Source organism: Carassius gibelio, chromosome A4, assembly GCF_023724105.1.
Source record: "Carassius gibelio isolate Cgi1373 ecotype wild population from Czech Republic chromosome A4, carGib1.2-hapl.c, whole genome shotgun sequence".
In the NCBI taxonomy this organism is placed as follows: Eukaryota; Metazoa; Chordata; class Actinopteri; order Cypriniformes; family Cyprinidae; genus Carassius; species Carassius gibelio.
The window spans coordinates 252,949-269,144 of NC_068374.1; the positions used below are offsets into that span (position 1 = coordinate 252,949).

At 39.1% G+C, this 16,196-nt stretch overlaps 1 protein-coding gene across 4 annotated transcripts; it reads right to left on the minus strand.

Moving 5' to 3' along the window:
* Positions 1 to 202: 202 nt before the first annotated feature.
* On the minus strand, positions 203 to 15,719 carry LOC127966551 (uncharacterized). 4 transcript variants are annotated; one of them, XM_052567613.1, is made up of 9 exons: positions 15,631 to 15,719; positions 14,913 to 15,005; positions 14,528 to 14,620; positions 14,025 to 14,093; positions 10,868 to 11,035; positions 6,628 to 8,629; positions 6,238 to 6,288; positions 2,195 to 2,278; positions 203 to 1,804 (listed from the first exon to the last, which is right to left on the minus strand). In XM_052567613.1, exons 1-9 carry the CDS (start codon positions 15,697 to 15,699, stop codon positions 1,587 to 1,589), a joined length of 2,847 nt encoding a protein of 948 aa, XP_052423573.1. In that variant the 5' UTR covers positions 15,700 to 15,719; the 3' UTR covers positions 203 to 1,586. The 4 variants fall into 4 exon arrangements, with proteins under 4 accessions (XP_052423573.1, XP_052423583.1, XP_052423594.1 ...); XM_052567623.1 differs by lacking the exon at positions 14,913 to 15,005; XM_052567634.1 differs by lacking the exons at positions 14,528 to 14,620; positions 14,913 to 15,005.
* Between the last annotated feature and the right edge of the window lie 477 nt (positions 15,720 to 16,196).

Consider the following 16,196-nt stretch of genomic DNA (forward strand, 5'->3'; position numbering starts at 1 on the left):
AAATAATAGTTTGAGCATAATGTAAATAGACTTACGTTTTTCAGGGTGGTTGAGAAATCACGTCTGTACACAATGACAGTGGAGCTACGAATAAAACTATGTGAATAGTTTTAAGTTGAAATATTAAATCTCTGAGAACTGCAGAGAGCTTTTCACACGTCTGGCTCACGGAGTGAAAACAGAGGAGTGGACCAGCACACACACACACACACGCACACACATACTTGTTTTTGTGCATTGTGGGGGTCACCTGTCAGTATTGCTACATAGTGGGGACCACCCATTCCTATGATCTTACAGACCTAAAAAAAATTATTTGACAAAAGCTAAAAAGCCTGTTTCAAAGTATCACTGCAGATTACAAATATTTCACTATAAAAATTACAAACCTGACACAGTGGTCACTTGTGGGGACCTTTCAGGTATTGAGTATATCTGGGGTCCGGCTAACACACAACCAGTTTTTGGTCATTGTGGGGACTGGACTCACACACTAAACACCAGTTTTTGGTCATTGTGGGGATCGTATCTAAACACACTCAACACCAGTTTTTGGTCATTGTGGGGACTATAAACACACACTCAACACCAGTTTTTGGTCATTGTGGGGATCGTATCTAAACACACTCAACACCAGTTTTTGGTCATTGTGGGGATCGTATCTAAACACACTCAACACCAGTTTTTGGTCATTGTGGGGATCGTATCTAAACACACTCAACACCAGTTTTTGGTCATTGTGGGGACTATAAACACACACTCAACACCAGTTTTTGGTCATTGTGGGGACTATAAACACACACTCAACACCAGTTTTTGGTCATTGTGGGGATCGTATCTAAACACACTCAACACCAGTTTTTGGTCATTGTGGGGATCGTATCTAAACACACTCAACACCAGTTTTTGGTCATTGTGGGGATCGTATCTAAACACACTCAACACCAGTTTTTGGTCATTGTGGGGACTGGACTCACACACAAAAGAGAATCTGCGTACTTTAGACAGAAAAGGAGCTACAATCTGCTCCATGCTTTAATTGATTTTGGAGATGTTTGTTTTAGATGTAGAAACAAAATTAACTTAGTACTTTTAAAGGTTTAGTAAAAAAAAAAAGTGTTATACAGTATATGACATACATTTTCAAAACTCATAACATTAGTACGTCAACAGTCAGGGTCAGAAACATTAGCATAAGTTTCAGTCGTCCACAAAAATTTGCAGAAATATTTCATAAAGATGTTCACAGTAAACACTAGTTGAATTAAAAAATATATATTAATAAAACCCTTCATGACAAACACTGCATTCTCAAGTTTTTGAAAACAAGTACAATAGAATGAAAATCTACCATGTCTGCATTTATAGAAAAACAATTCTACATTTGAAGCAGACAAGGATGAAAAAAAAGACTCCAGTCTAAAAGTTATTTAAAATGCCTTAATTTTCGAAAGAACAATCTACATTTCCAAACAATAACATGGAACTGATGGTCTATTGCGCTAACCATTTGACTATGGAAGCTTGTTTTAAAACTATAAAAGCTTGTTTCTACCAATGAACAATTCAGTCTGACAGTGTGTCAATTAATTTGGCAGATATTTTCTGTTTAGAGCGGAGATTCGATTTTTGATGTAAAATTTAAGTGTAGACCACTCTCTATTTTTAAGTGCAAGTGGTTCCGCCTCTTTACACCTCATGCAGTCTGCCTTTCCTGGAATTTTGTGATTGTTAATAAACCTCATCATATGCTTCTCCACAGCCTGTATCTCAAGTTTGTTCCAGGCCGTCTTCTTAACGTAACCTGTGGGGGGGGGGAGAGACACATTAGCATTTTACCCATGAGAAACACTTGCATCAACCTGAGTGGTATGGTACAGTTCAGCTCGGTACAGGTAAACCTGATCAGGCTTGTGTTTTCACTGACCTTACTTGTTAGGCGTGGTGTATGTGGGAAAGCATGAAATAGGCACAAACCTAACTTTTGTTAACGTCAGTTTTAATGAACAATAATAGCCACTATAAAGGTATAGGTACAAAGTATAGAGTCATATATAAGAAGAAATAAATAAAGCAAGCAAAGAATTCAGTCAAAGTAGGCTACGAAGTCAGCACTGTACTACGGTAAAATTCACTTTTTTTTCAGGACAATCGGCATTAAGTGAAGTATCATCATACCTAAGTATTATCATACCTCTCTTTTTTTTGGAGACTGGGTCTGCTAGAAGTGTGCCGTTCTCACAAACCGTGTGCTGTGATGATGATACTGTGGTGCACTCTGAAAGTAAAAATTAAGCCAGTCTTGAGTATTGACAAATCTCTGCAGCCAAAAAGACAGTCATCTCAAGAACACAAAGTTCCTGAGGTGCAATCAGGATCAGGTCAGAACAATATTGCCAAAATTTACGTCGCAATACATTTCTTAATTTCGGTCTATAAGATATAATTCCAATATCTATATTGATTTTGAAATGTGCAGTGCTCATGTTTATTCAACAAATTCAACCACGCAAATAAATAAATGTATGGGATAACGCAGCCTGTACCAAAATATCGTAAATGTGTTTAATAAATCAAATCAATTTTACTGAAAAAAATAAAAATAAAAATCACATACATACATATAGATAGATAGATAGATAGATTCATAGATAGAAATTGAATTATTGTCCAGCCCTGAGTATAGCGTTTCTCAATTTCAGTCCTGGGGACCCATCTACTAGAAGTTTTAGGTGTTATAGACATATCACCATTTAAATCAGCAGATTCAACTCAATTTTATATTACAAAAAAAAAAAAAAAAACTGAATAGGTGAAATAGTCTGGAAACAAATTCTTTCCATACTAAATTATTTTTTCCCATGCATATCCAGACCTGGAACCTGCCAGTTAAGTTATTCTTTTCTCTTTACGGTCCTCACCAGCATTTTGTCATATGTATATATAAAAGATCATTTTTGTGTTTATTTGGTATCATGCAATGTGTTTACTGGGTTTAAATAAAAAATAAACAGCATTATTTTCCACATATTTTATATTATTTTATCTCCTGTAAGCCCCGCCTTTCTGATACCGGTGGATTTGGTCTAAATTCAGAGCTGCAAGACACCGAGGTATGCTCCGATTGGCCAGCAATCCAGTGCATTGTGATTGCCCAAAGTCAAGCGTTTGACGGAAATGTTATGCCCCTTACAAAAAACATCCCCGCAAAAAACATTAAAAGCCATTTCAAATGAGGCTTTTGTTGTGTTAAGCGGGAACATAATTACTGTTTATGACTTATATTGTCTTTTTACACGTCGCGACGTAAACATAACAACATATCGGCATTTGTAATTGGAGAAACAAACCACAAGCACTTCGCGTTTAAATAGTAAAGTTAGGTAGCACATTATAAAATGTAACTTCCTGCCAGGATGTAAGAAGCGCCAGACTCTCTGTAATGTCTGTGTTGTCCATCAACAGTGTAAATATACCTCACTTGACTGACCACAGAATGATGAGGGTTTGCGGCCCGCTCAGAGCAGGGCGAGTTGGAGAGCGGTTAAATGCACAACCTGCCTTTCTCTCTCCCATTTTCAGAAAACAGTCCGTGTCACCGGCGCACATGACAACATACAGTGAAGAAATGATGATTACTTTCTCTGCGTATACATTTGGGTGGTTCGGTGCAAGTCACCCCCAAATGTTGACGTAGAGATGTGGGGGTGTGTTAGAACGGGCCATTTTAGGGGTGTGTGGCAGACTCCTAACTTTAATAAAGAATATCTCTTTGGATTTAAGACTTTAGTCTTCGTAACTTAACAGATGTTTTTTATGCACCAAGAGCTTGTAATACTCCAAAGAGAAAAGGAAAAATATAAAAGTTATTCTAGGACAGTGATCCTCAAATCTGGCTCGCGAGATCCAGTTTCCTGCAGAGTTTAGCTCCGACTCTAATTAAAACACACCTGCCTGTGATTTTCTAATGATCCTGAAGACACCGATTAGCAAACTCATGCGTGTTTGATTTGGGTTAGAGCTAAACTTTGCAGGAAAATGAATCTCGTGAGCCAGATTTGAGGATCAATGTTCTAGGACCACTTTCAAACATAACCATTTCATGACACTTTACTCACCCCAATTTCATCTAGGATGTGTATGTACTTCGGTCTTCAGTCGAAAAGAAATTTAGGTTTTTGATGGAAATATTTCTGTAACAGTTACTGGTCAGAGAGCAAGGTAAGTAAACAACGGCGAAGTTTATTTAACAACAGGAGAGCAAAGGAGCTGAGTGGAGATTGTTCAGGTGAGTATGCCAGCACTGAGATTTGTCTAGAGGATGATCCAGGAAATAATCTGATCTTTCTTGCTTTACAGGAGACTCGTAGAGACGGAGAGTGGAGACCAGGACTGACGGGAAACAGACACCTCGACTAGAGAATTGAGCTGGAGACGGAAGGGATCACTGAGGAAGGAGACAGGTGGCAAGTATCACAGGCAGGTAATAGCTTGCTTAGTCCACATCGAGTTTATGAGACTGGATAGTGAATGATTCTGAGGTATGTGCTTTTATGTTCAGCAAAGTGCTCATGGGCTGCAGGTGTGCATGATCAGGAGCCAGGTGAGTGCTGTGATGAGATGCAGAAGAAAGATGCTAATCTTGTGACAGTACTTCCCCTCCCGGAAGGCTCGTCCCGAGCTGTAATAAGCCCCGGGGCTGGTGCAGGGCAGGAATAGGATGGAGTAAAGGAGGACCTCCAGGTAAGTCGGGGAGCCATGACGGAGTAGGAGACCCAGGAGGCCATGGTGGATCAGGTTACTGGGGGGCCATGGCAGAGCAGGCAGCTCGACGATGATAATCTTGGCCCACAGCCCACCCACCCTTAACTCAGCCATGGCTATATAGCCCCCCAAAAAAATAATTGGGAAAGTCCAGGGTCTTAGGTTCATGGGGGCGCTGAGGAGGAGTGGGCTCTAGTGGGCGAAGATGACACTTAAGGAGAAGATGGCACTTAAGGACCCTCTAGAGGAGCGGAACTGGACGGGACCCGCGGAGGCTCTGGAGGAGGAGAACTGGACAGAACCAATGGAGCCAACGGAAATGAAGGCTCTGGGGTGAGGAGAGGAGCTGAGAACTCAGGGAGAAGTGTCAAATCCAGAATACCTACCTGTTTGCCTACAGGAACTAATGGGTGCTCAAGAGAAACAGGCACTAGGCTGAGCTCTGGGGAATCTGACACAGGGGAGGGCATTTGTAAGGTGCGGGCATCTTAATGTTATAAGGCCTTGCCATAGGACCTTATGGCGGCATTAATCTTGCTTTGGGCAGCGGCACAGGCTTTGCCACAGATGGCACTCAGCTTGAGTAAACCGTTGACGGCTACAGACTTGTGTTGGCCGCGGATGGTGGTGTTGGGCATGAGGGCGGGCTGAACAGCAGAGCCATGGAGAGTGATTCAGGACTTGAGGCACCGGCAGCTGGCAAATGCAAGCTCAGCTGGGGAACAGCAAGTGGAACAGAGTGCAACAGCATCCACGTGACGACTGTGGACGGGACTTCGCCTCATCCATGGTGAAGTCTAATCTGGCAAACCACAGCGCGAAGTTGATATAATTCTTCAATGACCAGCATGGATAAGCTCTCAGCATGACGAGATGGACATCTTCCTCCAAACCGCACCAGAATCCCTTCATTAAGGTAAGGTCATCACATGCGGCGAGTTGACCATAATTCACAAACTCCTGCACAAAATCATCTAGATCTCGGACTTCATGAAGGATAAAAACAGTTTATGAGACCGGACAGTGAATGATTCTCAGGTGTGTGCTTTTATGTGGGGCTTGATGAGTGAGTTAATTGGAGTGCTAATGGGGACAAGTGTACCTGACCAGGAGCCAGGTTTAGGCGAGTGCTGTGATAAGAAGAGGAAGAAACAGGCTGATCAATGGACTCCAGATGGTTGAGTTCTTGGCTTCAAAAGAGCTATAAACACTAAAACAAACAAACAAGCAAATATATATATAATTCGTGAACAGCATTTTGTTTTGTTCTCTCTCTGTGCTCTCAGTAATCACGCAATGCCGACGTGCTACATCATCCGCTTGAACTGCTGCCGGGTTTCAGAGTTGGCAGACGGGTATTTTGCAGACATTATATGAAGACCCTAAAGAATCAGTCCAACTCCGGAAAATGGGCATCCGATGTCCCATTATTTAGGCAAACATAAATTGAAACTGACATTATGTAATCATTACCTTTTGGACTAGAAGTGGACTCCTCCAAATCACTGTCCACTGTAACTTCCTCTAAAAGGTAGAAAATACAGAAATTAGGGGTGCACCGATCAAGATTGGCCGATCATTAATGCGTATCTCGTCAGTAAAGCCGGTTCTCTAATCAGCTGTAAATTGCACCAGGTGCGTGATATTTTGATACAGCGTTTATTTGCGCAGCTAGTCATTTAACAACGGCCTGGTGGAATTTACAGCTGATTAGAGAACCGGCTTTACTGACGAGATGCGCATTAATGATTGGCCGATATTGATTGGTGCACCCCTAACAGAAATATATTATTTAAAATACAAGGTAATGTTATTCAAAGCATTCCCAAAATCTGAACCCATGTTGTGTACGGTGTATAGTACCTTCTGGATCTATGTTGATTTCATTAAGATTTCGCCCTTTAAAGTCTGCCAAGCGTCCTTTTTCGAGGGCCAGAAGAATTTTACTAATTTTGGCCAGTTGGAGGGTGCCTTCGGGTAACCTGTAAAATTGACGATGAACTCGAATGTCATGGCCTAGAAAGTCTGCCAACTGATCTAACTCTGTGTTGCTAAGATTAAGAACTTCAGAAAGTGTCCCGATCTGTTTTCTCAACTTTGTTGATGTAAGAGTCTGAGGATTTTTTGCACTACATGCAACAGCAAATTCGCGAATGCAATCAGAGCCTCTGAAAAATGTCATTGCATACGGGCGTGCAAAGAGAAAAGGATTTTCATTTGGAATTCCACAGGTATTCCGATTTTCAAGAAGCAGGCTGATTGATTCTTGCATGGAAGGTGTGAGAAGCACGGGAACCTTTCTGCCTCTTTTGCCTCTAATTTCTACACGCTTGAAGTACTGACACAGTTTATTTTCTAAATCTGTGAGGGCCATGCTAATATCTGGATGAGCATCCGATTGGTTGCTGGAGATGTATGCAGACAATGGCATTTGTGACACTTCCCCTTCTCGTCTACGATTGAAAAGCATAACCTGAGTTAACGTGATCTTGGCCAGTTTTGCCCAGTGCTGAGATGATGGCTGTGTTAACAAGAGTTTGCGATGGGTCTTCTCTTGCTCGTCAAGATATATATGAAGGAGCTTAACATCTTCTGTGAATGGAAGTAATTGTGGGGAATTCCATTTTGCTTCCTCCAGTGTTCGCCGGGCTGTTGTAGAAATGTAATCGGGCCATCTGGACTTATAAAGCTGTTGAAAACTGTTCGCAATTTTTCCTGTCTTTTCATCTCCTCTAATAGTAGAGTGGCTCTCAATAAGCATTGCGATTTTGTTCAGACTCTGTCCAAGTTTCACAGCCACACTAGCCTTTTCAAATACATTGGTCTCTTCATTGTAGCCAGCAGCCCTTTTAACTGCATTGATGGTATGCATGAAGTTTGTGGGATGAATGAGCTCTTTAATAGATGTAAGGGGGGATACCTCTCTTGCACATATTAGGAGTCTTCCAAGCTCCCTCATCTTTTGGCGGATGTGTTCATGCATTTTAACTCTTGATCCATACTTGTTGTAAAGATGCTTTCCTAACTCTAAAATGCACCAGTCATTTCTAGTTTCAAGTGCCACTTGGTCCTGGTTCATGGAATTTAACAGTTTCCAAACACCATGAGTTACTCCTGGTGGGGGAGGTTGTGCAAAGCCACAAAGAACCTGGACACGGGTTTTTCCAGGTTTCGGCTTCTCATCACCAGGCTTGAATTTGCAAACCTTGACATGTCGCCACAAAGTTTTTTTTAAGAAGAGTCCTTTGCAGTAAATGCAGTGCATAAAACTTTCCCCCTCCAGGTTCTTTTTGGGCAGTTTCCGCGGAATCATCAGTCCTGCACCTGTATTAATAACAGTACTATTGTAAGCAAAGTTCCCTTTGTTACGTAGATACTCAAGTTGCATCCTCCTTTCTTTTGAGCCCTTTGGATGACTTAACGCTTTTGCTACCTCTACCTCATTTCTATGCTTTCGTTCCAGGTGTCTAGAAATTTTTGTAAAAGCACCTTCACAAAAAAAGCACTGTTGTTTTTTGCTGTACATTCTCAATCCACCTCTCTTTTTAATTACAGCTGGGATAACTACTGATGTTGCGCTGTCAAGAATGGAAGATGTGTCAGGAACTTTGGCTATGTCGTGGTTCTGGGAGCTCCCTAAGTCACCGCTGCTTTGAATACTGAACTTTTTGATTCTGTTCACAGCTGAACTGCTCCGGACTGGCAAAGTCTGTAACTTTTTTTCTTTACCCTTTGGTGAAGCAGTAAAGCTCATGCTACTATCTGATGTGTAACTCTCTGATGTATCAGGAATGTACTCTTCCTCACTAACAGATAACTCATCTTCGCTCGAAACATCCGAGTACTCCGCGATCTTCCCTCTAGCCTTGAAAGACAATGACCATTCAGTTAATTTAATCCTCTATCATAGGCTATTTTCCATTCTATTCTATTTACAGGGTTTCTGCAGGGTTTAATCAGTCAAATTTAAGACTTTTTAAGACCTTTTCATGACTATTAGGATTTGAATTTATGACCTACACGAATTACGATAAATAAATTCAGTCATTAAAATTCCTTTCAAAAGTATTTATTATTGACTTTTCATTGAAAGTAACAAGTTTTATTATTTGAAGAGTTATTCTATTATGTTTTAAGATTAAGAAACTGAAGCCTTCGCCTTCTTTTTCTTGAGTATCAAGAACACAGGAACACTTAACAATTGTAACATTGTAAATTAACAATTATTTTATGGCATTACTTTCCAAAATAAAAAGTGTTATTGGTGTTTGGTCACAGTATTCAACACCCAGAGGCAGGGTATATTTGGGGTCAGCGGTGAAGGTTGTACCAGTGCGCCCTGTTTGAAATTGTCTAATTTGTATGTATGTTTGTTTATTTTTATTTATTTTTGCTATTTACACAATGTTTAAGTTTTGTTTTTTTTTCAAGTTTGTAGGTGTCCAGGTACAGAAACCGAATAATTAAATTTAAAATAGCACTGGATAGTCTTCAATGTAAAAATTAAATATACAATCAAACCAAAATTTATTCAGACAGTTTAATTGCTATTGCTTCTAAAATGGTTATAAAATACGACAAGACTTTAGAGTTAAATTCGTCTTGATAATGTCATAACTTTGATAAAAATGTACGTAATGGATTACAATCAACCAAAACTACAGACAACTGTTACTGATAATATTTACACAACTATCAATACTTTGTTGACCAATTACCAACCAATGCATTTTGTTCAGACTGTGGTGTGAAAAGGTTGCATTAGCAATTCAGAAAAAAATGCATGGTGCTTTATAAGGTGCTGAATAATTTTTGATCCCAATTTTATATATAGATAGATAAAACATTTATATCTATTTCACTAGTAGTTCACTGTGAAGATTATTTGGGTCTAATATGTCACAGTTTGCTTAAAATTCTTATTAAAACTACAAAGTAATGCAGTCAAGGAGAGTGAGTGATTTTTCTTTCATTTTCTTGGATTAACATTACAGCAGCTAATAGCTAAATTAGGCGTGGTCACTTTAAGAGACGATGAACGCATCTTTTTCCTCAACTGTTTACTTTGACATATATATATACACATATATACACATATATATATATATATATATATATATATATATATATATATATATACACACACACACACATACATATATATATATATATATATATATATATATATATATATATATATACACACACACAAATAACTGAATATATTATAATTGAATATACAAATAACTGAAAAAAAAAAAAAAGTTTTTGAGCATACTTTCCAAGGCGGGTATTTTGATATATTTTGTAGGCTATGTATTTGTCGGCACAAGAGCAAAAAGAAGCAAATTCGGTGTACAAGTGTTTTTAGACGCCTTTCTCAGCGTGAACCCTGAACCCCTGAACACCGTGGTACTGAATTGGGCTCTTTCACGTCCTTTTGTTTGTTCAAAACTGTGATTAGTATTTGTTGGTTCATGTGCAGGAGGGACTGTCCGTGATACGCGGCTCTCTCTCTCTCTCTCCGCACCGAACACAGCGCGATAGTTACCAGCTAATCGGTTAACCTTTTCCGCGTCTTGTGTATGGATCGATGCTTGATACCGATTGTTAGTGACGGGCTTGAGCCAGCTGCTAAACGCACCGTCTCCGAACCATGGATCATTAAAGGTACATTTTACCATTGTGACAGCCAGGATGATTTCAATTAAGCTAAGCAGTGACTCAGTATGACACAGTATGTTCGGGGTTCGCGCGGGTTACTGTGAAAGTCCTTCTGACAAGTCTGTATGCTGCCGCATGGACCTTGTAGTTCTGGAACGCTGTGATACCAGTGTGATACCACCCAGATTCCTCATACAGAACTACAACAGGTCAAACAAATGAATGCCATTGCTGCTTTCGAGCATATTTTGATGGAAGAACAAATTAATGGACTAGCATATCAATTTAAGACGTGGCTAAATGTTTTTTTATGACATTGTATGGAAAATCCGGACGTTTTTATGACTTTTATGGCCTTAAATTCTTATGGTTAAATTTATGACTTTTTATGACCCCGCGGAAACCCTTTATTTAAGCTATTTAAATAATTAACACTTACTCTTGTGTTTTTTGCTCTTTTGGATGCTGTGGTACAAGCGGAATGTTGTTCACTCATTGCAAATGATGCATGATTCCGTCTGACGTCACGTTGAATGTCTTGGTCATCTTTACCATTTACACTCGAATTTTCAAAGAGATCATCCGAATCATCATGAATCACAGATCTCTAATAAAACAAACAAAAACATCAGAATGACAAGTTACAAATGTTCTAGAAAAAGTGTGTTTATCATAATGAAAAATAACTTTTGCCTTTTTTTACACTTTAATGTGTAAAATCTGTATCTATTAAATCAACATGTTAAATGCTCGATCAATGTCTATTAATTTAAAGCCCCCTTCCTCAAATCTTGCCCTGGAGGTCCAATGCGCTGCAGAGTTTAGCTCCAACCCTGATCAAAGTCACCAGCCTGTGATTTTCTAATGATCCCAAAGACAATCGCATACCTGCCAACCTTGAAGAAATTTTATGAGTACTACACCCCCCCCCCCCACACACACACACCGCGTGAACCTTACAGCCCACCGCCAATGTATGCTCCACCATTGCACACACATCTGTGAGAAACCTATGAGATACCTAACACTATAATACATATTATACACATAATATCCTTTCACCAATTAAGATTTATTATTTACTCCATAACATATACAAGTAGACCATAAATGTTATACAATTTCTGCAATCCCTCCGAACATTTTGTACTGGAGGCATAGGCCATGGAAACTTCTTCCACCTGAAAATATTGTCAGAAATAAAAGTAAACTGAGGACATTCTTTCTAAATAAATCAATCAAAAAATTTAATAAATGTGCAAAACCAGCAGTTATCAATATCAAAATCAGTTTGCTAAAAACAAACAACATTTTTTTAAATAATTTTTCATGCAAAGTGTTTAAACTTTTGCATTGTTTAACTTGTTAAAGGTTGCAGATTTGGCTTTTTTTAAGTAGTGCATCAGTGAAAGTCTCTTTGTAACAAATGCTTTCTTTGGAGGCAATCATGACTTTTCTTGTCACCAGAGAACTAAACATCTCTGTGCTCATATTAATAGATTATTATTAATGTTGAAAAGAGCTGAGAATATTTTTTTCAGGTTTTTACAGGGGAATTAATTGAAAGAACAGCATTGTTTGTTACATTTGTTACAGTTACATTTATTTGTTACATTTATATTATTTACATCAAGCTTTTGAATGGTATAGTATTGCATATTGTTATTGAAACTTCATAATGTTTCACTTGATTATACATTTAGTCAGGAATTATAGTTTGGAAAAAGTCTAACTAGTAAAATGTTTATACGTTATATGAAAACTAGTACAAGTATATAAATAAATAATAAGAGACTTACTCATGTTTATCATCTCCGCTGAATAAAGTGCTTCATTCTTTTTTTTCTGAGGAAATCCAAATCTCAAATGCTCAACCACATCACATTTTGGGGTGACTTATATCTTATTCCTCTCATCGCGAAGCAAATAGTAAAATAAAAATAAAAACTTTATTTAACATTAGAATCTGAATAGAGCGTTCAGCGCGGGGGCGTGGTCGAATTAGAAGATAATGGGAGATGTGAAAAACGGACAAGACATCGCGTTGTTTTCATATGGATTATTTTATCACATAATATTTGTTTTCGGCGGTACTTGTTTAGTTTAAAAGTAGACATTTCAGGCTTTCTATAGATATCTCTCTCGTGTCTCTTCGTTGAGTATTCACTGAGTTACACTTCATTTTAATGACGTGTTTGTACATGAAGATCACAGCAGACAAAGACTGAAGACAGCACACCTTGTTTGTTATCTTTATTTTATGTGCACAAGTTTTGTTGTTATTATGTCTGTATACAAATAAAAGTAGACCCTTTACAGATTAGATTTTGCGTAATTTAAGTTCTTTTCCTGGTTATCAGGAGAAAATGACTCATAACGCGTATACGCGTTAAACGACTCAAGAGGGTTGAACAGAACACTTCAAAACGAAAGAAAACAGACTGCTCTCTGCTTATCTACCGTTAATCCGTATGAAATGTGCATTTCTCTGGCGCGTTCACTACTGCGACTTTTTCGTCAACTTTATCTTTGCAGTCGACACGACATTGATACAGAAAACACTTGTTTATTAGTAATTATATTGATAAAATATTCATAATCATTACTTTTGCCGGTTCTTTGTGACAGCTTTTAGGTGCGTTATTGGAAGGGCCACCCTTTCATGTTAGCCTACATGAACGCGTGAACTGAACTGAGCTCGTCACAGCTGGACTGCTTGTTATGATGTCATGTCAAGGTCATTTTTAATGTCCATAAATTCAATTAGGCTAAACATAGCCTAACTGTTACCTTTATCTTACGTTAATCAGCACCTGGCCTGTCTAAAACCTTCTAGATTGCAAGCCATTCCACCACTTAACTGCCAACTAAGCTTGTGGATGGGAGGGGCAGGTGGGCGGTGGGTTAACATGCACCACTCTGATTGGCCGAAAGCTTTTCACTCCACTTACACGCTGTGGATCAGCGGCAGAATCAGCGTCATAGATTGCATAGAAACTGAAATCGGCAAAATGCGAGACGCAACAAAATGCGTACCTAAAGAGCAGCGAATCGTACTAGTGTACTTACGGGTCAAAATGCGTGCAGAGTACGAAAAATGCATACATGTTGGCAGGTCTGCATTCATTGGCATTGATTAGCATGCTCAGGTGTGTTTGATTAGAGTTAGATCTAAACTCTGCCGGAAAGTGGATCTTGAGGTCCAGATTTGAGGAACCCTGATTTAAAGGGATAGCTCCCCCAAAAATTCTATCATTAACATTACATATCCTCATGTTGTTGCAAACCCATAAGACCCTTATCCATCTTCAGAAAACAGATTAAATTTGAGCTTTTGCCTGCCATTCTAACTCCAGATGGAGGGAAAGATATCAAAAATATCTTCATGTTCTGAAGATTAACAAACGACTTATGGTTGTGAAACGATATTCACAATAGTAACTTGCATATAGAAAAAAGATTTTTAGGTGGTCCAAAAGATGGTGGTCTTTCAATGTTTATTTATCCTTTTAAATTTACTTCACACTATTCAGCTAAAAATAATTCAATTTAGGTGTGAGGCAGGTAAAAACAAATTAAGTAAATGTAAAATATACCTTTTTATAAGATGTCTTAATTTTAGAACACAAAACTTCATCTTCGGTGTCCGAGTAATCAACCAAAGGCTGTTAAAGACAAAAAAAGAAAGATAAATATGAAAATGAAGTGAAAGAGAGAAAATCTGTCAAACAGAGACAGACATAAAGACGGATACAGAGACAGACACAGATAGACAGACATACAGACAGAGAAAAAGACTGACACACAGACAGAGAAACAGAGAGAAAGAGACCGAAACAGACAGAGAAAGAGACTGAAACACAGAGAGAAAGAAACTGACACAGATAGACACAGACATACAGACAGAGAAAGAGACTGACACAGAGAAAAAGACTGACACAGACAGAGAAAGACTGACACAGACAGAGAAAAAGACAGAAAAAGACTGACACAGACAGAGAAACAGACAGAAAGAGACTGGCACAGACACAGACAGAGAAAGAGACTGACACAGGCAGATAAAGAGACTGACACAGACAGAGATAATAAATACACATACCTCAGCTGTGAATCGTGAAGTGCCTTCAGTAATTACAGAATCCTCAGAGCAGTTCTCTATAGCTGTCATGTTGTCATCATCCTTGCATGGAGGCTATAAGAAAGTTATTTAAAAAAATAGTTACAAGTCATCACTTATTACTTATTCACTGGAAATAGTGTGTAAGACTTTCTCAAGTCAATACCAAATATAACAAATTAATAGACAGATAAAGAGACTGACACAGACAGAGAAAGACACTGATACAGACAGAGAAAGAGACTGGCACAGACAGAGACTGACACAGACAGAGAAAGAGACTGGCACAGAAACACAAACATACAGACAGAGAAAGAGACTGACAGAGAAAAAGACTGACACAGACAGAGATAATAAATACACATACCTTAGCTGTGAATCGTGAAGTGCCTTCAGTAATTACAGAATCCTCAGAGCAGTTCTCTATTGCTGTCATGTTGTCATCATCCTTCCATGGAGGCTATAAGAAAGTTATTTAAAAAATAGCTACAAGTCATCACTTATTAGACAAGGTCCCCACTATGTTAAACCTGTGAAATGTGTGTATTTGGTTCCAATGGGTTTGTATGGCTTTCCTAAGACTACTGGTCCCCACTATGTGTATTACACTGGAAATAGTGTGTAAGACTTTCTCAAGTCAATACCAAATATAACAAATTAATAGACAGAAAGAGACTGACACAGGCACAGACAGAGAAAGAGACTGACACAGACAGAGAAAGAGACTGACACAGGCACAGACAAAGAGAAAGAGACTGACAGACAGAGAAACAGACAGAAAGAGACAGGCACAGACAGAGACTGGCACAGGCACAGACAAAGAGAAAGACACAGGCACAGACAAAGAGAAAAAGACTGACACAAGCACAGGCAGAGAAAGAGACAGACACAGACAGAGAAACAGACAGAAAGAGACTGGCACAGACACAGACAGAGAAAGAGACTGGCAAAGACAGAGACGGACACAGGCACAGACAGAGAAAGAGACTGAAACAGACAGAGACTGGCACAGAAAGAGTCTAACACAGAGAGACAGACATACATACAGAGAAAAAGACTGACACGGAGATAATAAATACACATACCTCAGCTGTGAATCGTGAAGTGCCTTCAGTAGTTACAGAATCCTCAGAGCAGTTATCTATAGCTGTCATGTTGTCATCATCCTTGCATGGAGGCTATAAGAAAGTTATTTAAAAAATAGTTACAAGTCATCACTTATTGGACAAGGTCCCCACTATGCTAAACCTGTGAAATGTGTATATTTGGTTCCAATGGGTTTGTATGGCTTTCCTAAGACTACTGGTCCCCACTATGTACATTACACTGAAAACAGACTGACACAGACAGAGAAACAGACAGAAAGAGACAGGCACAGACAGAGAAACAGAGAGAAAGAGACTGACACAGACAGAGAAACAGACAGAAAGAGACTGGCACAGACAGAGAAAGAGACTGACACAGACAGAAACAGACAGAAAGAGACTGGCACAGACAGAGACTGACACAGGCACAGACAAAGAGAAAGACACAGGCACAGACAAAGAGAAAAAGACTGACACAAGCACAGGCAGAGAAAGAGACAGACACAGACAGAGAAACAGACAGAAAGAGACTGGCACAGACACAGACAGAGAAACAGACAGGGAAA